We start from the raw sequence: 25,343 nt of genomic DNA on the forward strand, positions 1-25,343 counted from the left end.
ATTCTACCCCTGCAAAATATATTTATATATTTATAAAATATATAAATCATCTGAAAATGTCTCATTTGGTGTCCCCAAGGATTTATGGCAAAATCTTCTGAGGTACTCACTCCTTAGTTAAGTCCTGGAACAGGATTTAGAAGAAAAGAAGCATTTAAATAAAGGGAACTGAGTCCATTTAGGTGGGAGTATAGCAAGTCCCATGAGAACCCCAAGGTTTTAACGATGCTGTGAAGGCTTAAACGGAATTTCTTTTTTTCTTTTTTTGTTTTGTTTTGTTTTGTTTTTTCTCTCCATCTTTATTAAATTGGGTATTTCTTATTTGCATTAAATTGTTATCCCCTTTCCCGGTTTTCAGGCCAAGGTCTCCCTCCCCTTCTATATGTATGTTCCCCTCCCCACCCTCCCCACATTACCACCCTCCCCACAACTATCATGTTATTGGGGGTTCAGTGTTGGCAGGACAAGGGCTTCCCCTTCCACTGGTGCCCTTACTAGGATATTCATTGCTACCTATGAGGTTGGAGCCCAGAGTCAGTCCATGTATAGTCTTTGGGTAGTATCTTAGTCCCTGGAAGCTCTGGTTGCTTGGCATTGTTGTTCATATGGGGTCTCCAGCCCCTTCAAGCTCTTTCAGTTCTTTCTCTGATTCCTTCAATGGGGGTCCCGTTCTCAGTTCGGTGGTTTGCTACTGGCATTCGCCTATGTTTTTGCTGTATTCTGGCTGTGTCTCTCAGGAGCGATCTACATCTGGTTTCTGTCGGCCTGCACTTCTTTGCTTCATCCATCTTGTCTAATTGGATGGCTGTATATGTATGGGCCACATGTGGTGCAGGCTCTGAATGGGTGTCCCTTCTGCCTCTGTTCTAAACTTTGCCTCCCTATTCCCTCCCAAGGGTATTCCTGTTCCCCTTTTAAAGAAGGAGTGAAGTATCCGCATTCTGGTCATCCTTCTTGAGTGAAACGGAATTTCTAACTGACTCAGAGTGCTGTCTACTTTTCACAGGGTGTGTGACTGTGGGTCAGTTATTTCCGGACCGACTTTTTCGCCCTTTCAAAGACAACTGAACCTACAAGGCTAGGCTGTATAGAGGATGGTTTAATGTGGTAGAGCGAGCATAGGAAATTGGAAGCACAGCTCAATATAGTTTTGCACCTTCTGTAAAAGAGGATGGGCAGCCATGTTGTTGAATGATGGCGGTCAATTTCTAGATGTCAGAGGAACAGAGAGCGAATGCTTTAGGAGCTCAGAAGTAGAAGATCAATTCCATCTGAAGTGATCAAAGCAGTCTTAAGCTGGGCTCTTCTTCTATCTAAAGGGGGAAAATGGTAATTACTGCTATTTTATTTCATGTATGAATGGAAGTCTTTTAAATGCGAACTTTTCTAAAAAGCCCGAGGACACATCCACGGGTTGTTTTCTAGTGCGGAAATATGACTCTAATTTTCTTGTCTGTTTGCGCACCTTAGGGGTGCAGCAGGAAAGGAGTTTTTATTTCTTGATGTACCCAGGAAGCAAATCCATAGCACTTACAAGTCTAATTTTCATAAAGCTTCTTATCTTAAAATACTTACAAAGTCCATTTTTGAAAGCTAGGTTTTGCTGCAATTTTGGGTGATTATATAAATTGAGGCACGTCAGTACAGAGCCAGACTGCCGGCTGATGACTCTGTGAGCCGCATGTCTGTGGATACCGTTTACAAATGCATTTGTTTTTAGAAATAATACTGATAATTTCGAGCTAGGAGAGTGTTGTGTTAACTAACTTGTTGGAAGAAGGTAGTGTTTATTTTAAAGATATTAATGCAATTTAAAAATGAAAGTTTGCTAGATAGAAGATAATTTATGTTTTGCTTCTGGCTCTATGGCATTTGGCTTTAAGGGACTGAGATACTGAGTCACTCCGAGCAGTTTGCTGCTAACTCGTTCCTTATGTATAAATATCAGCGCAATCACGTTGCAGGCATCTAGTATTATTTTAATTAATGGCCCGTGCTGTTTTATAACTTTTCTTTCCCTTTACATATCACACTCCCCCACACTCCTCTCATCTTGTAAATGTGCAGATTTACTTTAGATGCCTAGACTTCTTTTAAAAAAAATTACCTGTTATCTTTTTTATTTACATTTCAAATGTTATCCCCCTTCCCGATCCCCTCTGGGAATCCCCTATCCTACTCCCTTCCTGCTTCCTTGAACCCCCACCCACCCCCACCGCATTGCACTAGCATTGTCCTATGCTGGGTGCCAAAAACAAGCACTATGTGAGTTTCTTTTAAAGCTCTAAATTTCCATATATTAAAAAGAAAAAAACACCATTGCAGCAATAAAATATATGTGAGTAACTTTTTACACTCATTATACTGTAGTAATTTAAAGGGTTTTTTTTTTGAATATTTGTTTAACTGTCCCCCATTTGATAATTCTAGGTAAGGTGATTTCTAATCCTTAATATAATTTTTCCCCAATTTGAAGATATTTAAATTAACTCATTATTTTTTTTGTACCTGGAACATGAGGCAAAATTTAGTTGATGAATCAATCGAGATCCAGAAGCAATACACCTTGTCCAAAGATAATTAAATGATAGCAAATTTAAAATGTATTATGATTTCATATATAATATATAATTATACAATATAAAAGTAGCGCTTTCAACTAAAAAATTAAGTAGAGGGGCTGAACAGCTGGTTCAGCACTTGTCAGCATTGTCTGTTCTTCCACAGGACTCACGTTTGAGCCCCAGAACCCACATGGCATCTTGTAATTCCAGTGCTAAGTTACCTTGGCATCTGAGGGTACTGGGGATACATATGATGCACAGACAGACATGCAGGCAAAACACACGTTTACATGAAATGCAATTGCCTTTTAATTTAAAAAAGAAAGAAAAATCAGTGGTTTTGATTTCACTGTAATAAGATGTTGTGTTGTAATAAGTAAAGGATGTGTTTTTAAGCTGGAAAGGTTAGATTGCTTTATTTTTCTTTTTGGCTTGGTCAGTTTCTCAACTTTGGAAAGCTAAATTCTAAGCAAAGTATTAGGGTAGCAAATATTCCTCCACTGAAACAAGAAAGTAGAAAGAAAGTCAGAGAGTTTCTGACTGCTCTAATTTGAAGATGCCATTTTTCCTTCTATTTCAAAGAGACTGCTTTTTAATAGTATCTGTCATATAAACAGTTTCTCAAGTGTCCCTGGATCTAAAGAATAACCAGTAGACATATATGGTGAACGTTACTAAGAAGAACAACAAAAAGACAAGCTGTATTAAACTATGAAAGAAATTAAACACATGCAGAATGTGCCTGAAAACAACTTCAAAGATAACTCGTCACATAAAGTTAAGTCCTTCTATTTACTGATAATAAAAGTGATTTTTCTTCACGCTGTCAGAACTGCCAAGACTGAACCCCCAGTGAACTTGATTGTTGGGGGAGGGCGGTAATGGGGGGAGGATGGGGAGGGGAACACCCATAGAGAAGGGGAGGGAGAGGGGTTAGGGGGATGTTGACCCGGAAACCGAGAAAGGGAATAACAATCGAAATGTAAATAAGAAATACCCAAGTTAATAAAGATGAAAAAAAGAAAAAGAAAAGAAAATAGAGTGGGGCAGAGACAGAGCCCACTGTGTTTTCAGACCCCAGAGACCAGCATTGATGTGCAAATCTAACTTTTATTGTTCAACGTATCAATCAATAGGAGCGTGGCTATGTAATCAATGGTAAATGGGATTATACACGGTGTCCTGATGACTCTGACTTGCTTGCCCATGACTCTGTAGGGAAGGGGGTGGATCGCACAGGGCCATTTCCCTGCAGACAGACAACCGGCCCTGGCCCTCAGCTTGGGTCCTCTGTCCTGTCTGACCAGTTTGCTGAGAGTCGCTTTAGATCTCGAGCTGTGTACAGCTGGATCAGAATTCCTCCAGCAGACTCAGGAGACCACAGCACTTAGCTATCCATCCCACTTTTCCTCCACTAGGTTCGCTCCCACAACTTGTGGGTGCTCTGTGAAAGTGTCTCACACACTTCTCACTAATGACAAGCCAGTATCTAGTGTCACCATGGTGCTGCAAGATGCAGTAGTGATTGTGGACAAGATTGTTATTTGATGCTTACACTCCCATTGGGAAAACGTTGAGAATTCAAAGATAAAATTATTAAAAATATGCTAAAACAGTTAACGCAAGAAAAACTATTGAAAATAACTTATAGAGAGATGAAGAAAATATCTCTGTGGTACAAGAAGGCAGAAAAGATTATAATGTAAATATATGCAAAGTATCCCAAATTTTGAAAAAGAAACAGACTCAGAACACTTTTTAAAATGATAACAACAAAGATATATTATTTTACTATTGCTCTGAACAACTATTCTGTTAAAACATACCCAATTTTCATAATGGAATCACTAGTTCATATAAAATAGCTCTTTGAAGATATATTCATCATGGAGTTGGTAAAATTTATTGTGCTATATTATGTTGTTGGGTTGCCTTGTAAATCCCTGCTTTTTTACTATGACTTCAAAGTTTCACAGCAATTCTTAAACCAAGGTTTATTCACAGTTCCCCAGTTCTGGATGTGAGAAATACACAAAAAGTCGTATAGGGCTAAAATCCAGATATCAGGTAGTCTGAGCCTTCTGGATGCTCCTGGGAGGGATCCATTGCTTGTTCTATTCTTGACAGGCATCAGCCTTGGCCTGTGACCCTTGCACTTCTCTCTTATGAAGTCCTCTGTGATGACTGGGCACATCTGGAGTACCATGCTAACTCCTCTCCCATTTCAAAATCCTGATTGTAATGAAAAAAAAACCCTTCAGAGCACCATTTTTTCCAGAACATTTCCAGGCTCCAGGGACTATAATGTGTTATTTGGGAGTTATTATCCAGTTTAGTGCATACACCATTTGGTTTAGCATCCTATAGGATTATTCTCAAACATAAAACATAGAAATAAACTAGGGAGAACATAAAATAAAGTGCCAACTCTCCTTCATGTATCTCTCGTGTGTATATTTCAAACACATAACCAGATTTCAACCACATGGGGAAAGGATATAACAATATATATTATCATTAAAATCTGATTACAAAGAGAAGTGCATCAACGCAAAATCACACAAGACAAATATTGTGAGAATAGTGGGGATTGATTATCTTTAAAGCACAAAACATTGAATAACTATTTATAAAACAAGATACAAACTTTTAAGAATGCTGTCTCGGAATTATAACATAGAGATGGAGATAGCTATGTATGCATTGATTTTCCATCATAAATCTGTACCACACCAACATATTCCATCATTAAGACGATGGTACTGATCATGATGTCTCTGTAAAGGACACACAGGAAGAAGCATCAGCACATCTTTGTGCTTTGCAGTGACGTACATTGCTTCCCTAGCAATGAGAAGGAAGGATCCGACAGCTGCAAACAAAATTCTGTTCTGATGAGCTTCTCCGGTCTATTCTGTTTATTGACATTTCATTGTGTTGTTGACTACACTTCCTAGAACTTTTCTCATAACTACTTTAAGTCTTTCCTGGAAGTACTAAAAAAGAAGAGTGGCTGCAGAGAGATCAAAGGGCATACACAAATAAACGAAGGAGGCAGGCACAGAGAATGAGCAATAGAAAATAGAAAAGGAGGTGGAGTGAAAGAGGACAGGACGTCAGGCTAGAAAGGGTGATGAGTACTTGTAAGATCAGAGCTGGAACCAAAGGGGAGGTCTCAGGACAACACCAACTCATATGGAAAATGCTTTACAATGAGATATTTCCTAAAATAAATGGAGGGGCTGATAAAGCTGCCTACTTGTTAATGCAACTGCTGTAGCATGAAGCACGTAACTATATACTTTCTACATGGATGAAAACAAAATGTAAATAGTATGTAAAATCTATTCAAATATTGTTTGAATATACACACAAACATATGCACAACACACGCAAGCAAGCACATGTGCCCACAGCCAAACAAATACATGTTGACATCAGCAGGATGATCAGTAGATGAATGGAAATTAACAATAGTCAATATAATGTTTTAAAAATATGCCATCATACCTTCTATGTTAACTATAATTTACATTTAATGAAAAGCTATAATTTATACTTAATGTGCATATATAGTATCACATTAAACATATCATGAATCTTGATAAAATTCTCAGTGTAACACATTTTCTAATTATTCACAGTGTGGTTTTGAATGGCTGTATAGGTAAAGTAACATTCAAGAGCAGCCAGGTTATTTGTAACATTGTTTCATTCGTTGTGGTTTTGAACTTGATTCTAATTTTGAACACAGGCCACTAAACTAGAGTGGATGTTAACAGAAACTCTCAGCGACAATATTAATTTTTTAATTCTTACTTGACATTTTATTTAATATTGAAAATTACCTTCAAGTATCCTTACACAATGGTAGAAGTCCTCTGAGCTTAGCTGCTTATCTTAAAAGATAGAAGCATTGTACATACTGTAAATCTGTGAGATCTGAAGAAGACAATTTACATGGTCACTAGTAACATTTTTCCAAAAAGTAATTAATTTCTAATTAGGAGCAAACATATGAACTAAAATATTTTTCAACTATCTCTGCATAAACTTAAATAATTCTCATGAGCTTCACTTTTTGCTAATTCTACTATATAATTTTCTTCAAAATTATCTCATAGTACTTAACAAACTTTGATATTCAGTAAATGTAGTTAATCAGAAGGTTTTGTATTAAAAACCACGTTTGAAAACTGGGTAATCTGTCGGAATAGAGTTCTAAAATGGAGACATGTGAGGTGAATTGAGTGCTTGTGAAAACAGGACAAGTCTTGTGACGTCATTTTCTTGAAAACCATATAATTGTTCTTGAAATGTGTGTTCATATTCCTTCCCGGTGTAGCACATAGAAGTGTGTTTACATCTACTGTTGTTATTCATATGCGTCTATGTCTTTGACACATACAGTTTGTCCTTGGGATTGAACACCTTACTCATGAGATCTTCTTATCCCTCAGAGTGGAAATTGCCTTATTCTCTGAATGAAGTTGGCTCCTGCAGGAGATTTAGTTAACCTCCAGTTTATGCTCTTCTCTCTCAGGTTCACACCACCACCTAGCAACAGTAATCTATTCAACAATCTTTTTTTTTTTGAAGGTCAAAGCTAACACTGAAGTTTTAAGCATGGAGGTATACCAGAAATCCAATTCTACAGAACGTTCTCTTGAAAACATAATTCTCACCCAGAACATACCACTTCATTCTTCAAGTTGCTCTGACAGTCTCTACTCTAACAAATTCCAGAAGCTATACCTTTGCCTGGTCAGCCCAAGCTGATTTTTCTCGAGCAGAAATAAATAAGGAGTTGTCCTTTTGTATCCTCCGCTCTGCTCTGTATTCTAATATAATTAATATGCTCTAATCCCAATGTGCTAATTACGGATGTTACATAACCTGGGCCATTAAATAACAAACCCATTAAGTATATTCCAAACAAGTGATTGAAGCTTCAGCTACTAAAGTGTCATTTTGCAGTGAAATCCCATTCAGTGCTGACTTTTGTGAAAACAGAGACCGCAGTATTAAGCTGTAAATAGTTTCTCCCATGTTAAGTTTCAATTCATTAACTGTTTATAATGGGTGCCCGAGGTATATGGATGCAGTTATGTTCAAAGGCAGTATGCGAATGCTCCACACGGTTCAGGAAGTTCAAATTATGGGAAGCAATTTTTCTCAATGAAAATAAAATTAACAAGCAGGACCTTGTGGGGATGCACCTGGAGTTCCAGCTGCTCAGGGCTGTGGTGTGATCGCTTGGGAACACACACTTAAGCCAGTGAGGAAACCAAGTGAGAACCCAACACAATAGAACGTTAAATGGTGTCAAATTGACTTTCATAAATAAATATTCTAAGAGCATAGTATTAGAAATTTGCCTCCGACATCGAAAAAAAATCAATGAACATCAACATAATCAAATATTTAGCAATTATTACCGACTGAGTAAAGGGTTATAAAGGTTGGCAAATATATTGAAAAACAAATAGAATTGCTTCCAGGTTGGCGTAGAAAGCTATGTAACATTTGCAGTCTACATATAAAATGTTGTGCACAAATGAAAAGACTTTAGAGACTAGCCCAGATTTAGACTCTAAACTTTGCTTACCTATTTATGTTCATGCATGTGTGCGTCTTTGTTTATATGTGATTATGGGCGTGTGGAGGGGTGCATGGTGGTGTATATCACATGTATGCACACAAAGGCAGAGCCCAGAAGACAACCTTGTGTGTCATGACAGGATGACTATCTACTTCCTCGAAGACAGAATCTTCTGTAAGTCCAGAGCTCACCAACTAGGCTGACTGCATAGTAAGCTGCAAAGTCCTGTCTCCACATTCCCAGCAGTAGAGTTAAAGCTTATGCCTCTCTTAAAAAACAGTGTGGTTCTGGGAACCAAATTCAGGTCCTTGTGCTTGCAAGCAAGTGCTTTATCAGCCAAGCTGTCTCCCAGCTGGTAGAGTGGACATTAAAGTGATAAATTTATGTAATTAGGGAACTTTTTAATGTTTTCTTTATAGAAGAATAACATGAGACTTTAAAAATTAAGGAATGTGTCATTAATCGATGACTGGAAAAGTAGAACAGGAAAAGTGGTGCATATATTTTACTTCATAGTCATTCTATAATGTTGTGACCACAATTGAAAATTTATGTTTCACAATGATTATATGGTTGGCCTTAAGAGCAAAATGCAATACAGTATAATATTAACTGCATTGCTATATTAAGCTGAAAATTAACCATAGATTAATTCATGCATACATGATAAGCATGTTCACATTTGTAGGGTGTTGATCATCTTCCAGATTTTATGATTTGCTTTGAATTTACAATGTATTCATAAATGACCATCTAATACATTAAAACCTATAATGTAAGAACAGTAGAGCCATTTCCCATAGGGATTAATTTAATAGTAAATGTACCTCAGTTTAAAGAATGAATAATTCCCAAGTGCCATTTCTTCTTTTCTACATTATGTATTACTAAATTTATTTATAATAAAAAGATTAATGATTTGTGTAATTATATGTCATTTTGTCAACATATTTTAGTCAAATCTTAATTTTCTTCTGACAACCAGTGTTTTAAACATACCTCCTAGTTCTGTATTTCTTCTGGGCCAAAACTGTCAGCCTCAGGATTTTTTTTAAAATAAAGACTTTTCTGATGATGCAAAGACAACCTTTAGAAGTAAAAATATTAAAATGAGCTTCTCTGAGAAGTTTAAAATATTGCAAGGAGTCAGTTTTTAAGCCTTGCTTCACTCATTATTAACACATTTAAATAGACATTAGAATATGAAGTGGGGAAATATCACAATTCCCCGAAGATCCTTCTGATTTGTATTCTTATTTACCTTCATTGATCTCATACCTCCTTTTCCTCATGGAGGTTGAGGTGCCCTACTTCTCAGTATTAGCAAGAAAATTAGTAACTCACGCTGTACTTCCAAATGCACAACTATCTGTAAACAGAAAACCATACCTGGGCCATGGAAGTCATCAATACAAGCAGTGCAATAACTTCTGTGGGCCCTTCCTTCTGACGCCTTAAATTAAACTGTCTCCTTTCAGAGCCACTTTGAATGACTCCTCTGGGAAATTACATCATAAAATCAGCACTCTGAATTTTTGTGTTGTGTTTATCTTACTCAGATCTCTCAAGAAGAAAGGAACACTTCCACACACTCTTGTCATCATGTTGTTTCCTAAGGTAGGGAATAGGTCACAGGAAAAACAGGAAACAAGGATACTGGGTTTCCTGTTAATCCCAAAACCAAATCCAGTTTGAAGAAAACCATCCTTCTTTACAGAGCCACAGGCAATGAACTCTGCCTTTCATCTTGGAATATTTGAATGTTTTATATAACTCTTAATGATTTTTCTAAGCATGTGAATCTCTTATTCAGCTTGAGTGGAATGTACTTCAAGCCCATTTCCTCAGTTTGTCAATGGTAATTGCTATGCTCTTCACCAAAGAATGCGTTGTCTTTGGAAGAGTTATAATGTATATTAGATGGTGCAAAACTACCTCTGCTAATCAATTTTTCTTTCCTTTCCTGACAGCACCTTCTCTGATAGGTATGATGAGGAAGGACTGGGCATCCCAGAACAGCCTTGCCCTATCATGGCAAGCACCTGCATTTTCCAATGGAGCCATTCTGGACTATGAGATCAAGTACTATGAGAAAGTAGGTCTCATTCAGCACTTCCTAAAAACTGCATTTGCATCCATATATGTATATATTTGTATATTTAGATGTTGTTATAGTAGTTCAGGTTAAAAATCTGCTTTTCTTTGGCTTAACTTCATAATCATTGTGTCTTTGACTCCTCTCTAACATCCCATTGAACCCATAATTTCTTCATTAGTTTATCTTGTTTTATGCCACATTAGGGTGGAAGGTACCAGATGCTCATCTTTTTCAGGGACTACTCTAGGGAGGTTTAAAATATAGCAATAATTGATAATGTCTTCAACTTTTAGTTTCATTGGTTCTAAATTTGTCTAAAATAGTGTTGAGAAGGAATAGCAAGACCGAATTCCTATAACACAAGTGAGTGGGCATCACGGATCTTTTGCCAATGAGTATGATGTCATAATCCACCATAGTATGGAAAGGATGGTTTAAGGGACAAACTGATTAAATGTGGTCTCTATATTCAAGTCAGCTGCTTCATTTGATAGAAAGCTAGTGAAACCAACTTCACTTAAAAATAAATTTTAATTTTGTTATTTTGAATTATTCTCAATTATTTTTTACTGGTTGTTTTATTTTCTTACATTTCAAATGTGATTGCCCTTCCTGGTTCCCCTCCACAAATCCAATATTTCATCCCTCCTTCCCCCTATTTCTATGAGAGTGATCTCCCACTTACACAACCACTCCTGCCTTACGGCCCTAGCATCCCCCTTATACTGTGGCATCAAGCCTTCATAGGACCAAGGGCCTCCCCTCCCATTGATGCCAGACAAGGCCATCCTCTGCTACATATGCAGCTGGAGCCAGGGGTCCCTCCATGTGTACTCATTGGTTGGTGGTTTAGTCCTTGGGAGCTCGGGGAGGGGTGTCTGGTTGGTTGATAATTGTTCTTCCAAATCACATACATCCTTTCCTTCATTAAATTCTTCCTCATGCTATTCCCTCCCCCCATTATTTACCATTATGACATTTTTAACATAGCATGGTCATTTCTCATGTTCATTGGACTACTGTTACAAAATAGAACTATATTTTTAAAAACCTTATTTATTCATTTTTATATGTTAAATGTTTGGCCTGAATGTATGTAAGTGCAGAACATATGTGCTGGTTGCCTGTGGAGGTCAGGAGAGGTTATTGACTCTTTGGAACTGGAGTTATGGATGGTTGTGAGTCACCATGCAGTTGCTAGGATTTGAACCCTGGTCTCTGCAAGAATAAAAATTGCTCTTAAACACTGAGTGATTTCTGCAACCCTAAAATTATTATTTTAACTAATGTAAAATCTATATATAATATCCTGCAGTTTATTATAGGAAACATATAACTTAAATTTCTAGAATTTATCAGAACAAAGAGATACGTAAACTTTCTCACTCAAGGTTTGCAGTTGTATCTGCTGAAATAGCTGACCATAGATTTGCAGGCAAAAAGGAATATAAATTTGTTAGCTGGCATATGTGTAAAGGAGTCACAGGGTGTATGAACCTAAAAGACTACCCAAATGGATAGAATTTAATCTCTTTGGTCATAATAAGAAGGAAAACAGTAGACATAGATAATTCCAGAATGGATTACAGAAGAAATGAATGGATACAAAGAAAAGACGCTGGCTTCTGTCAAGGTTCTATAGGGCTCTACACGTTCACCATTCAATCTCATCTTCTATGATACCCACTTTTGTTTCCTTAGTTAAAGATATACAGTGAAAAATTGGAGGATAAAGTATTTCCCTACACTTACTGTTCCACCGGGAATGTCCACTGGTTCCAAAGCAGTACATAGTGAGTTGTCATTTTCCAATATGAGGGGGAAATCATAAACACAGTTAAGTGTTCCCTAAAGAAATCCAGGACAGGAGCAGAAATTATGCCAATCTTATAGCTGAGAAAATGTGGTTTGGATCAAGGGAAAGACAGTTCATACTCATGGGCTAGCCTTGCAAATGTTATAGCCTGCAGCATCTGGTCAAAGAAAGTGTGTGTGTGTGTGTGTGTGTGTGTGTGTGTGTGTGTGTGTGTGTGTGTGTGTGTGTCTGTCTGTCTGTCTGTCTGTCTCTGTGTGTCTGTCTGTGTGTGTCCTAGAAGTTGAAACAGATCTTCATGTACTCATAATACTTGTTTAACCAAAAAGCAACATGCATACATATATACAACAAACCTGCCAAAATCAAAACGTTAGTTTTGGAAAAGTATCCTGTGCTATATTTCACACAGAGAAAAATCACTGACTCTTTTTACGGTCACTTGCAGTTTGTGGACTTGAGCTTGTATATAACTTGTAATATTTCCAAATAAGTAAAAGGCATAATCAGTAAAAAGAGAGGTACATTCATCTAATTTAAAAATCTTAAAACCACTGATTCCAAATCATAGTAATTAACATGACCTCTATATTGACTTTTACTGTGCCTTACTGTTTTACTTTGAAAGTAGAAAAGTGTTTTTAAAGGTATTTGTTTTATAGAATATGCTAATAACCCTGAGATAATGGATTAAATATGTACCTAGAGCCAAAGATTTCTAAGTCATGTTCTGATTATGTCTCTTATTTTGCTTCTGGCAAGAAAAGAAAAGTCAATACATCTCTTTTATTTAAAAGTCACGTTTTTCCAAAATGGAAATGAATGTACCAACTTTCTTGTGGTTGTAAAGATTAATTATAAACAGACCTAAAGGTAAAAACACCAAATAAGTATTTAAAAAAAAACAATTACATAACCCTTAGGAAAATATTTTTAGCCTTTAGTACAATGAAAATTAACAGAACAACAGCATTGGAGGAAGGCATGGACATGGGAAAGGCTTTTCTTTTCATAAATACAAATATGTAGGCAAAGAATCAAAAATGTTAAAATATCACAATCTTGCAAATGAAACACAAAATGACTGACAGTATTATATTTTCTTCATTATAACTTCAAATACTAAGTTATATTTTATATATCTACATCTGTAATAGACTTTTCAAACTTGAGAAAACAATTGTATAAATATTAACTGGGAAAGCTTATAGTAGAATCTATTAAAATTATTTTTTTCATTATTGTTGCTAAAATACTATTTAGTTTTTAAAAATCATAAGAAATCCCTTTTTAGAATACAAGTATTCCCTGATATTTCCATCATTTTTGCAGAAACACACATGTAAATGAGATGATTCAAAAGAACAGATACCCGAGTCGGTTTCAATTGTTGGTTATTGATAAAATGACCCAGAAATTTGGACAGGTTGTACAGAGAGATAAAAAGAAAGAGGATGATGGTAACTGAAACCCGGTTCTCTGCAAGAGCAGCAACTGCTCTTAACCACTGAGCCATTAAACAGCCAAACATTGGACTGAGCATGGGAACCCCAATGAAGGAGTTAGGGCAATGAATGTAGGAGCCGAGGGGGTTTGCAACCCCATAGGAAGAACAATATCAACCAACTCCAAAGTTCCCAGGGACTAAACCGCCAACCAAAGAATACACATGGGGGGACCCATGGCTCCAGCTTGATGTATAGCGGAAGATGGCCTTAACAAACATCACTGGGAAAGGACCCCCTTGGTCCTGTGGTGACCCAGGGTAGGGGGATGCTAGGGTACTGAGGCAGGAGTGGGTGAGTGAGTAGGAGAGCACCATCATAGAGGGGGTGGGGGTTAGGAGGAGGGAGCAGGGGATAGGGAGCTTGTGGAGGGGAAACTGGGAAGGGAGATAACATTTAAAATATGAATGAATAAAATAGCCAATAGAAATGAAAAAACAAAGACCATTGTAGTATATGTATGTCGGTATGAATAGATAAATGCATGGGCCATAAATAGTTGTAGTATTTGTTAGTGGTAATTATATAAGTAAAAATATGCACCTGAGGCAAAGCTTTGCACAATTAGTTAAGTGAAGATGATTTCTAGGAGAAATGAGACTGAGAGCAGGAGGACGGAGGAAGAAGATGTCAATCAAACTCATGGGATTCCAGGCAATCTCTGGAGTCTGAATGACTTCTCAGAGAGCATTCTCTGTAGACAAAGAAGGTGACTACTTAGGTGGTTCCAGCTAGAGTGCAGTGGAAGCAGATGGGTGGCTGGCGAAACCATTAGAAATACCTCTGTTTCTGTCCTAGTGGCTACAGTTATGCAAGGTTAGATTCAAAAAGAACATTGCAGATTTAAGCCATTAAAACAAGGGGAATGGGAAGGCCCAGAGGTACTGATTATTCAGGTGATCTGTTGGAACACAGACTAGTGAAGAGGAACCAAAAAGCTCAAAGAACTGTTGGAAAACACATCCGTGGCCCTTTGTTAACATTTGGGTTCTCTTTAAGCTTTAGTACCAGTGGCCTAACATTCAGACGACGCATTACCTTTCACTAAAAGATGCTCTGCCCTTGATGTCTGTAATTCATCCATAGGGAGCATTCTGGTTGTTTACAATACATTTTTGGTAAATCACACTAATCTGCTTAGAATGCAAACTATCCACAACTACCTGAAATAAGGCAACAGGCAGCTGTTTGCAGCATCCTTTCTCACAGAATGTGACTCATTAGAAGAAAACGTTGGCCTCTGGGTTCAAAGAATGACAGAATCTCAAAACTTAACTTTTATTTCATAAATAACCTTTTGCTATATTAGGCAAAACCACAGACTCATATATTATGCAAGAAACATGTTCTGGAATTACACCTCCAACTCCAGGTCTTAACTTTTATCTTTCGGTTTGTTGTTATTGTTGACCTATGAAATACAAGTTGGTAAAGGTAATCCCTTATAGTTGAAATACTTTTAAATTCTAAAGTAAAAAATTGAGGCATGGCTATGTCTGACTTCTCTCTCTTGTTACACAGAAAGATAATAGATCGATTAGATAAATTAGATAGATAGATAGATAGATAGATAGATAGATAGATAGATAGATAGGAGAGATAGAGAAATAGAGAGATAGAGAGATAGATGATAGATAGATTACAAACACCCACCTGTTTGGCTACATACATACATACATAGATTGTAAATATAGATATCAATATCACTTTCTCTGTGTGTGCATGTGTGTTTGAGCACGCATACATGTGTGTGAACATTTACTTGCATACTGAGAGTAAAATATAGAAACTAAATGTATCGCTTTATTGGTCATAACTAGTGAATTAATTATACTACCCAAGTCTTACTTTTAATTTTCATCATCAAAAAGCATTTCATTTGTATTTAAGTCAAGTAAACTCTTTGCTAATATTAAAGAAAAATTGTGAAGATTCTCAACGTTCTTTCTTTTTTTTATTTTGGTTTGGATTTCTCTTCCATCCAGAGTTAGAGTCTATGGTGAGTGCCTACTGATATTGTCTTGATACTGTCTGCTCCCGTCATTACAGCCTTTATCCGAAAACGATGCAACATCGAAATTTCAAGTCACAAAAGATCACAGTGTCTATTCTATACCAAACCAACCATTCTCTTTTTAGAGCATTTTATGTTACTGTAACAAATGACTGAGGACAAGCCATTTATACAGGCTAAAAACTTATCTCTATAAATGAGAAACTTTAAGATTTATTTCTAACAATTCACAAAAACAAAAAGTAAAAGGACTTGAGGATGTCCTGGGCATCCACAGTATCCTGAGGATGCTTGATGTCTCTTATTTGACCTGCTTCCTTTCTCCATATTTAAGCCCTAATACTGAGACAGAAGTGGGTGCTGGTATCTTCTACCTGCCTTTGGGGTCATTTCCTATTGTCGTTCTCTCCATATTCTCCCAGTAGACGGCCATCTGCTTGGCTACATACACCCTTAGTTTCATCTGCTGAGGTGCTTTTCATTCTTTACTACATAACCAGGGTGAAAATCTTTCAAGTCCTCAAATTCTGTTTCCCTTTTGATTGTAAATTCTACTTTTATTTCATTTCTTTTTATGAATTTAAAATACATAGCTAAAAGAAGCCACAAAGCAGCCTAAAGCTTTATAGCTCGTACATTTCTCATTTCTTGCACCAAATATTCACATTCATCTGTTCTTAAATTCTGCTTTCTACATGCCATGGGCTTGAGTATAACTCAGCCAAGTTGTCTGCTACTTTAGAATAAGAATGGCCTTTCCTTCCGTTTCAAATACATTCTTCCTCTTTTTTCTTCCGTTACTTTATCAGAATGGGCTTTCTGTCTACAGTCCTACCCCAATTCAGAACACAACCACCTCATCAATCCCTTGGAACCTTCAAACCTTCCCTATCTTCTGATTTTGTGCATCCACTCAATCTTCCTTAATGCTCGGCTTACAACAATCTATGTCTTTTCCTTGACTGGCTGTCAAAACTTGTTCCTCCTCTAGCCATCGTAAAATTACTTCACCTGTATTTATTTCCATGTTTGCTGTATTCTTCCCCATTGCTTTTATATAGCTACATCAAAATTCTCAAGCCCTAGTCAATATTTCTAAGATTGTACCTGAAGGCTGCAGCTCATAGAGGGAGGCTATGCCATGACAGAAGAATGGAAGGAAAAATGGAAAGGAGGTGTTGAACACTACCCTTACTTAGTTCATATAAAGCTTTGGATAGCTTGTTATATGACGGCCCTACCCACATCAACAGTAGATCCCAGTCCACTGACCACGAGGAAGTACCTTTCCCTTACTGAGCCTCCTGTGCTACTACAATGCAAATATTAAAACCATAGCATTCTTCTGTTGTCTTTCCTTCTAACTTTACCGGCTTCGCTCACATTAGCAATCACATATTAACTTCCACCCCTCACCCCACATACATTACACATGGTTCACCCTCTTCCCAGTCCCCTTCTGTCTTTTCCTTGCTCTTCTGCCCAAGATTCTTTTTTCTTCCATGTGGGTTCTTGCTTTTCTCAGCACCTTGGGCTGTTATATTCCAATGCCGTAGACTGTATGGGCTATAAACAACTGAAATATAATTTGCTAATTTTTGAAGCCCGGCATTTGTGGACTTAGTATATCATGGGACTTGCTCTTGGCTTCATAGACAGCCATCTTTTCCCATGTCCTTACATCATAGAGGGACAAAGCTGTCTGAGATTATTGTCATAACACAAGTGTCATTATGAGGCCCCCTACCTTCATGACCTAATAATTTCCTTCAGACCTAGCATCCTGTAACCAGCTGTCTGAGGTTACTGTTTCACCAAATAAATGATCAGAGTAACTATCAAAAATACCCTTAGAGTAATCTATGTTTATCTGAAGTTCCTAAATCATTTATGAGGTTTTTAGATCATTTTCTTTACATCCCTCGATTTCAATCAGTGATAGGCAGATAGGGCTTATTCTTTTCAGTCGTATTATAGCTAAATTGGAAAAATTGTCTTTTTGTTTAGAACTCATATTTTTTGGAAATTGAGAAACATTCGCGCACGGTAAAATAATATCTAATGGAGATGAAAGAGGGGGACAGAGAGTGTGTGTGTTCAATAGCTTTTGTATGTTCATAAGAAAGGCACGTAAATGTCCATAGGCATAGAGGAGGCCCTGTTGATAATGAGACTGAAAGTAACAGAGGGAAGGGATTTCTCATGTCCCCGCCACAGAGACAGGCAGAAAACTAATAGTTATAGATAATAAATGCGAATCAGTTACATACCAGGTATTCTGAAGTACTTGGGTGTGTGTAATAACTAAACTTCTTAGCAAGCATTTAAAGTAAGTATCACGATGTCTATCTTTACCAAGGGAAGAACCACGTCACAAGGAGACTGATTAGCTTCATCATATCCAGCAGGTAGCTGGAGTGGCTGGCCAGGGTCTCCTGCATCACAGTAGACACTCAGAACATTCAGACTTTTGCTGAAGCTGATTGTGTAGCTTCCCTGAGGCCAAAGGCTGATTACTCTCTGTTGCCCTTTTGCATCCATAAAAATGGCAGTAAAAAGAGATGCCTATGTCACCGGGGTGTTATACAGTTCCACTAATTGCCACCTGGAGCTCATCTTGCCAGCTCGAATCCCCTACAACAGTTCATTATCCTGACATTCAGTATTTAAAGACACTGACTGGGAAATTATTTTCATAAAGTGCTCTTGTTAATTTTGATCAGTCAGCAGGTTTTTTACTCTGTTTAGGAAAGCTCGCTGTGAGAAAGGAAACATTTCTCATACCCAGATGATCAATAACCATCTGCAAATCTATTATAAGAAAATAGCTATTCTCTCATCGAAACAGAGAAACAGCTTTTTAGGAGCATTAATTAAAAATATGTATCTTCATGACCTGAGAACAGTATTAAGAAGAGGTGAAAAGATTTGCAGAAAAATGTTCATTATTAGAGCTATTTTTGTAGCAGTCAAGAGTGACTTGACATCACCTTGAAGAAAGGACTTTGGGTCTGTTATGAAAGCCACATACAGCCCAGTATCACACTCCACACAATGCCAGTTTCTCCCTTTCTGCTTATTTCATTTTTGTACTCATGATCATTGAGTAAATAAACCTTTGTTTTTCTAAAGATATATAATCAGTGAATATACACCATAACTTTTGTAAAATTAAATGAAGCAATTCGTGTACTAATAATCAACATTAAAATCTCTTTTAAATGATGTACATTTGCTTCTTTATGGATTTTCCGTCATTTTTTTCACTCTGATAAAATTTTCCCTGTTTCTAGGAAGGTTCCTCCATCTATTACTTAGGTAAAGAAGCACAGCCCTTTTTCTCTACATCATGCATCCCTCCTAGCTAACTAACTCATCCATTTCTTTGTGAACCTTACTGTAAGCTTGCATTTGAGCCACTTGTGTTATTATACGAGGATTTAAGAATAGCGGCAATATAAAAGATGAAATAGAAAAACTTACTGACTTGGGGTTCTTGTTCAAATGCAGATTATGATTCATATGGTTGGGCAGATAAGTGTGTGATAATAGTTTGAGGTTTTGCATTTTGACATTATACGTGATGCCAGCAATACTGGTCCATTTACCATTCTTGAAGTGTTTATCTCTAGAGAATCTGTGTCTTACTACATTCTACTAAGTATGGATAAAGGGGGAATCATCATAACCCTTTGGGAATACACACTAAATTATATGGTTGTAGTAAGTGGCTGGGACCACCATAGCCATTACAAAATCAGTATAATATCAGGACTAAAGCAAAGTATGATAAATGGGTTACCAAATCAGGTTCAGACAAAACTATAAATAACATCGTAATTGTTGAGCTAGTAAACAGAGGTTTTATGTTCTTTTCTTTTCCCTCATATATTATTTGTTGCAAGGTCCACTGCAAAGAAATTGGATATGAGCATTTGGTACTAATTAAAATAACATTACCTGAAAGAAAATAAACATCAAGGGAATGCCCTGATATAAACACTCATTACAGCAATTTCATACCTAACTTCTGGGTTGTGTTGTAAACATCACACTCTCCATGGAGCCCTATCTGGCTTAGTGGTCCAGGAAGTCCTACTGTGCCTAGAAGAGAGATTCCCATGGTGTGAAGAGTGTAGCTGGTGCTAGAACTGTCGCCTCAGCAGCATCTGGATAATGTGAGCATAGCAGGACAGACACTGAAAAGTCGTGTGTACCAATTCATGAAAGCTAGAGACCGCACATACCCAAAATTGAGACAAATTTTGGGCAGTTGTTCTAGGTTTAAAATCAAAAGTCAAAATAGTAGTGTCTCACCATTGGTGTGAGAAATATTCTTTTATTTAATTGGTTATTTTTATTTATTTACATTTCAAATGTGATGCCCCTTCCCAGTTAAACCCCCATCCCCTCCCCAACCCCTGCTTTTATGAGGGTGCTCCCCCACTCACTTACCTCAGTGCCTTAGCATTCCCTTACACTGGAGCATCGAGCTTCCATGGGTCTTAGGGCCTCCCCTCCCATTGATGCCAGATAAGGCTCTCCTCTGTTACATATGCAGCTGGAGCCATGGGTCCCCCCCATGTGTTCTCTTTGGTTGGTGGTTTAGTCTCTGGGGACTTTGGGGGGGGAGGGTCTGGTTGGTTGATATTGCTGTTCTTCCTGTGAGGTTGCCAACCCCTTCAGCTCCTTGAGGCCTTACTCTAATTCCTCCACTGGGGTCCCCGTGCTTAGTCCAATGGTTGTGTATCTGGTTAGGCTCTGGCACAGCTTCTCAGAGGACAGCTGAATCATACTCCTGTGAACAAGCACTTCTTGGCATCAGCAACAGTGTCTGGGTTTGGTGTCTGAAGATGGGAGGATCCCTAGGTGGGGCAGTCTCTGGATGGCCTTTCCTTCAGTCTCTGCTCTACCCTTTTCCCTGCATTTCCTTTTAACATGAGCAATTCTAGATTGATATTTTTGAGATGGGTAGGTGGCCCCGTCTATCCATACCTATCCACTGGATATGGTCTCTGCAGGTTCTACCTTCCCTTAGTTGGATGTTTCAGCTGATATCATCCCTGTTGGGTCCTGGGAACCTCTTGGGTCCCAGGCATCTGGGACTTTCTAGTGGCTACCCCATGTTTCCCTTCCCCCACTACTACACACCTCCATTCATTTTCCTGACCCTCTGTACTTCTCCCAGTTTCCACACAAGGATGCCCCCCCACCTTCCAGATCCTATCATTCTTCTGTCTCCTGTGTTTATTTTCTTTTCCCGTCTGAGATGGACTGAAGCGTCCACACTTTGATCTTCTTTCTTGGGTTTCATATGGTCTATGAGTTGCCATGTGGATGCTGAGAATCAAACCCAAATCCTCTGGAAGAGTCACCAGAACTCTTAGCAGCTGGGCAGTCCAGTTGCCAAACTTTTTAATCCCTTACTGGGCTTACTAAGGTGTTGGCTGAGGCACTGTAGTTAGAAAGACTGGCTCATTTCAAGAGCATAAAGTATAACCATGCTTTTGCATATTGAGAATCAGTACTGTTTGTGGTTACAAGTAAAGTATGGACAGTTCAACAATTTACCTGTTCTATGATACTCTCTTCTGCTACTATAATGAATCAGGTACTCAGTATATCCATATCTATATACTGAACAGAGAAGCATTTCTTTCAATGAGTTTAACACCTATGATTTATTTATAAATATTCATATATGTGTATAAATAATATGTGTATATATAATGTGTGTATATTTAAAATGTGTATATATGCATATAGAATGTGTATACCTACACACACACACACAGAGAGAGAGAGAGAGAGAGAGAGAGAGAGAGAGAGACACCAAGTTTTGGATGAATTCCTTTAAGCAGTGAGGTAACTGTTCCTAGAGTTGTACTATTGAACTGTATTGTCTTTCATTAATTTCTTGAAGAATTAGAGCAGATAATATAGACCACAGATAAAGTCATGTAGAGTAGCCTATTTCCTGGTAGCCAATCATAAACTTAGTGGAGTTTCCACTTTGGAAATATTGTTTTCCAATAAATGCATTTGTGAAAATTATGTGAGGGGTATGCACATGTGTGCCCCTGTGTCTGAGGGTGGTCTCATGTGTTGGGGGGACATATCTGTGTATGTAATGGGATAGGTGAATGTGATGTACATGTACGTTTTGTGTGTATAAATTATAAAAATACACTTATTAATATGTCCATAATTGTAGAAACTTTAAAGGATATATTGTAATGAACATATCCTTGAAGAAACATGTGAACTGCTAAGTGTTGTGCTGATAAATGATTCAGTTTTTGCCTCTAAAAGGAAGATACTTGTGGCATATTCAAAGTTAAGAATGCTGTCATGCTGGAACAAAGAAACTCTTGTTTGCTGCAAGGCCAGTACTCATCCCACCTCAACTCCCTTTGTCTGGGTACATTACAGAGAAAGATTCTAAACTTAAGGCAACACTAAAATATCTGCATATTTCTAATCCATGAAATGATGTTTTTGTTCTTGAGTGAAGTTGGACAACTGAAGTAGGTACTAAAATATAAAATGAATTATTACAAAGTCAAAATAATACTAACGTTTCCCGAGGGCAATTTATCTGTGTTAGCTCACTTTGGGGTAAGTGAATTAGCTGCTGGCTAAGTGAGTGACAATCATGTAATCCAGGATCACTACTCAACTTCAACAACCAACAGGCAGCAGTAAGCAACTGTAATGAACAAATTTAAATATTCACAGAACATGTAACTTGACTCTAGTTTCCTACCTTTTGCAATTCATTTGATCTTCCTTTTAGTGACTTACACTGACGTTTATGAAATGAAGCACTTGATACATGTAAAGAAAAACCTGTGATTTCAAGTTACAAATCAATTGAAAATTAACTGGGTAGTTCAATGACCTACGCTTGCAGACATTACATAAGACTCTAAACTGTTCTGCTTCAATTTCTGGCATCTAAAATATAAATGGGTATATTACATTATATTTAGATATCTTTTTAACTCCTTGAGAATCAAAGACAATTTTTTTTGATCCCATAGACCTTGCCTGAAATTCCGATGTAAAGGTTGATTTGCCAAGTGACAACAGTTTTTGTTTCTCAAAACTTACATTCCCCACCTGTTAGGAAAGTTTTAAGCATGAATCTTCATTTACTGCCTATTATGTCTGTATATAGTACACATAGTATTCATAATTGTCCAATATTGGTATTAGTATAAATATCAACACCTGCTTGATTACAGTTTCCCCAGGGACCCTATAAATTTTTATTGCTCACACAGAATGCTGCTTACTCAAGCTACAAGCAGGATCATCAAGATCTTTATTGCTGTGTTAGATGATGTGGAATCAAACCTTATGAATATAAAGAGAGTCACTGATCTGTAAACTGTAGACGAGCCAGATGGACATTAAACAACTAATTCATCCTATAGCGTGATTTTCTTTTCCTTAAGGGAGTTTTAACATGTCCTTTTAAACATGTGATGGCATTCCAATTTTAAATCAACAATCACTTCATTAAAATATCAATTAAGAACATTTAAAATATCTAAAAGTTGACATTTAGATAAGACAAAACTTCCCACAAATTAAATATATGTAAAGGTTTAACATCATAAACATAAAAATGGAATATAATTTCATCATTTGCACCTGTAGATTAAACATCCTGATAATAACATGGATTATGTTGTGATTCAGGATCTCCACTCTTCTTTTAATTATTTGTAACTTTAGGGAGGTGAGTTGAGGTATTTATCTTGAACCTAGAGACCCACCTGCCTATGCCTCCTGAGTGCTGGGTTTAAAGGTGTGCACCCTTTTAAGTTTTTAACCTAAAAGAACAGTTTATGAGATGTAGTGTTACCTTTGACAAATTTTATTACAATTTTTGCTAAGCAGTCCTTTTCTTTCTCTTCATCTGTTTCCTCCAATGGGAGATGTGCAAAGCATGTGGAACAGGAAAATCTTCCCTCCCCTCTCCATCCTTGTAATCTGCCCGACTCTCCCGTTAATGGTCCATAAAAGTACAGCCATCTTGGAAATGGTCAGTATTTTAGAATATGGTAAAGTGTTTCCTTTACAAAAGAGATTCCTGAATGAAGAACATGCGAACCTTCTCAGAATTATATAAGAATATAACACTAACATGAGTCTGTGTGCCCATGTATGATCATATGTGCATGCATGCATGTGTAAGATAAACACAGAATAGTAGAAACACATGTGGTACTAATGTCTTGGATGTAAAGCCAGTGCTTTTTAAACTTCATATTGAAAAATTAATGGTGTGATTTCATAAGCTAACCTTATAAGAAGATATACCAAGCATTAACTTGTTTCCAAATCTACTGTATTAGTTTTCTAATGTTGCATAATCTATTATCAAACATCTTGGCTGTATAGGATTACATTGTCTATCTTATAGAATATATGAGGATCAGGGATCCACAAGTAGCTGAACTAGATGACTCTGACTGAAGATTCCATAGGCTATGTAATGGCTCAGAGACTAGGGCTCTTAATTCAGGCTCACATCAGTGATTATCAGTAGGAATCCTCATCACTTTACTGTATAGTTCTGACCATATTTCAGAGTATGAATTCAAGAGACAATGACTACAGTGTCCTTAAACTTGGTCATGGAGGCTAATTGTGTTATAGTAGGATTGCATATGAGTGTGAATACCACAGTTGAGGATCTTGGGGTCCAATCGTGTATGCCATTTACTACATCAGGCTTAAGGGAGTAATAGATAGTGCCTCAGTATGGCTTCCAAATAAAGAAAATGCTATGTACTCACGATTTCTTTTAAATTCTAAAGGATTTCACTGGTGAATTTATTTTATTTTTCAGAATTTCTCTGTTAATCCACTTTAACATCACCTATAGGAGAGATCTTTTTAGTTCAAAATACTGAGTCATGCTATTTAAATAACATAAGTAGGATGATTTCAGTATTTAAAATAATAAGCAAAATAAGCAACCCAAATAAAATTTCAAATTAAAAATTCCATATATATTATTTTTTTTTGGTTCTTTTTTTCGGAGCTGGGGACCGAACCCAGGGCCTTGCGCTTTCTAGGTAAGCACTCTACCACTGAGCTAAATCCCCAGCCCCTATTATTTTTTGTAAAAAAAAAAAAGAGTTAAGCAGAAAATTCTTGTATTTTTGGTCACATTTTCAACTGTAAAGATTTATGTTGCAAAGTACCCTATTTTTAAACAGGATTCAAGCTGACTTTTTAACAGGATTCTTCTCTCTCTCTACAATTGTTCACAGATAATAAAGATGCATAGAACAATAGTTAATATTAAATAAACAATAAATAAATCCATAAATGGAATTAGATATGCCAAAATATATATCTTCCCAGAATCATTTAAAATAATGCATTTGATATTTTAGCAGGTCATTACCAGTTATAGTATCAAAAACAAGTAAGTGCTTTGGTCTACACTTGAATATAAAGACATTGATAGATCAATGTGTCAAACCATAGTATGGAAATAGTAGTCAAAAGATCAGAGCATGAATCTGTACATGTGTGTCTATGAGAGAAAGAAGACAGATGTGTAGAGATAGAAAAGACAGGAGAAAAGAGAGGTAGAGAAAAACATTTAGAAATTTAAATTCTTGCTCTTACTCTCCATATGTCTGCCTGTCTGCTTCTGCACCCCTCTTCTGTATCTGTCTCTCTCTCCATTAATACATGTGTGTGTGTGTGTGTGTGTGTGTG

The 25,343-nt window shown here is 37.1% G+C and overlaps 1 protein-coding gene across 3 annotated transcripts in view; it reads left to right on the forward strand.

Moving 5' to 3' along the window:
• The window catches only part of Epha6 (Eph receptor A6), a 951,337-nt gene that overhangs the window by 534,443 nt on the left and 391,551 nt on the right, over nt 1-25,343 (forward strand). For all 3 annotated transcript variants that reach the window (NM_001419529.1, XM_039088720.2, XM_039088721.2), the window contains one exon: nt 10,137-10,261. In NM_001419529.1, the coding sequence (NP_001406458.1) occupies nt 10,137-10,261 (125 nt within the window). The remainder of the gene's footprint in view (nt 1-10,136; nt 10,262-25,343) is intronic.

Source organism: Rattus norvegicus, chromosome 11 (assembly GCF_036323735.1).
Source record: "Rattus norvegicus strain BN/NHsdMcwi chromosome 11, GRCr8, whole genome shotgun sequence".
Lineage (NCBI taxonomy): Eukaryota > Metazoa > Chordata > Mammalia > Rodentia > Muridae > Rattus > Rattus norvegicus.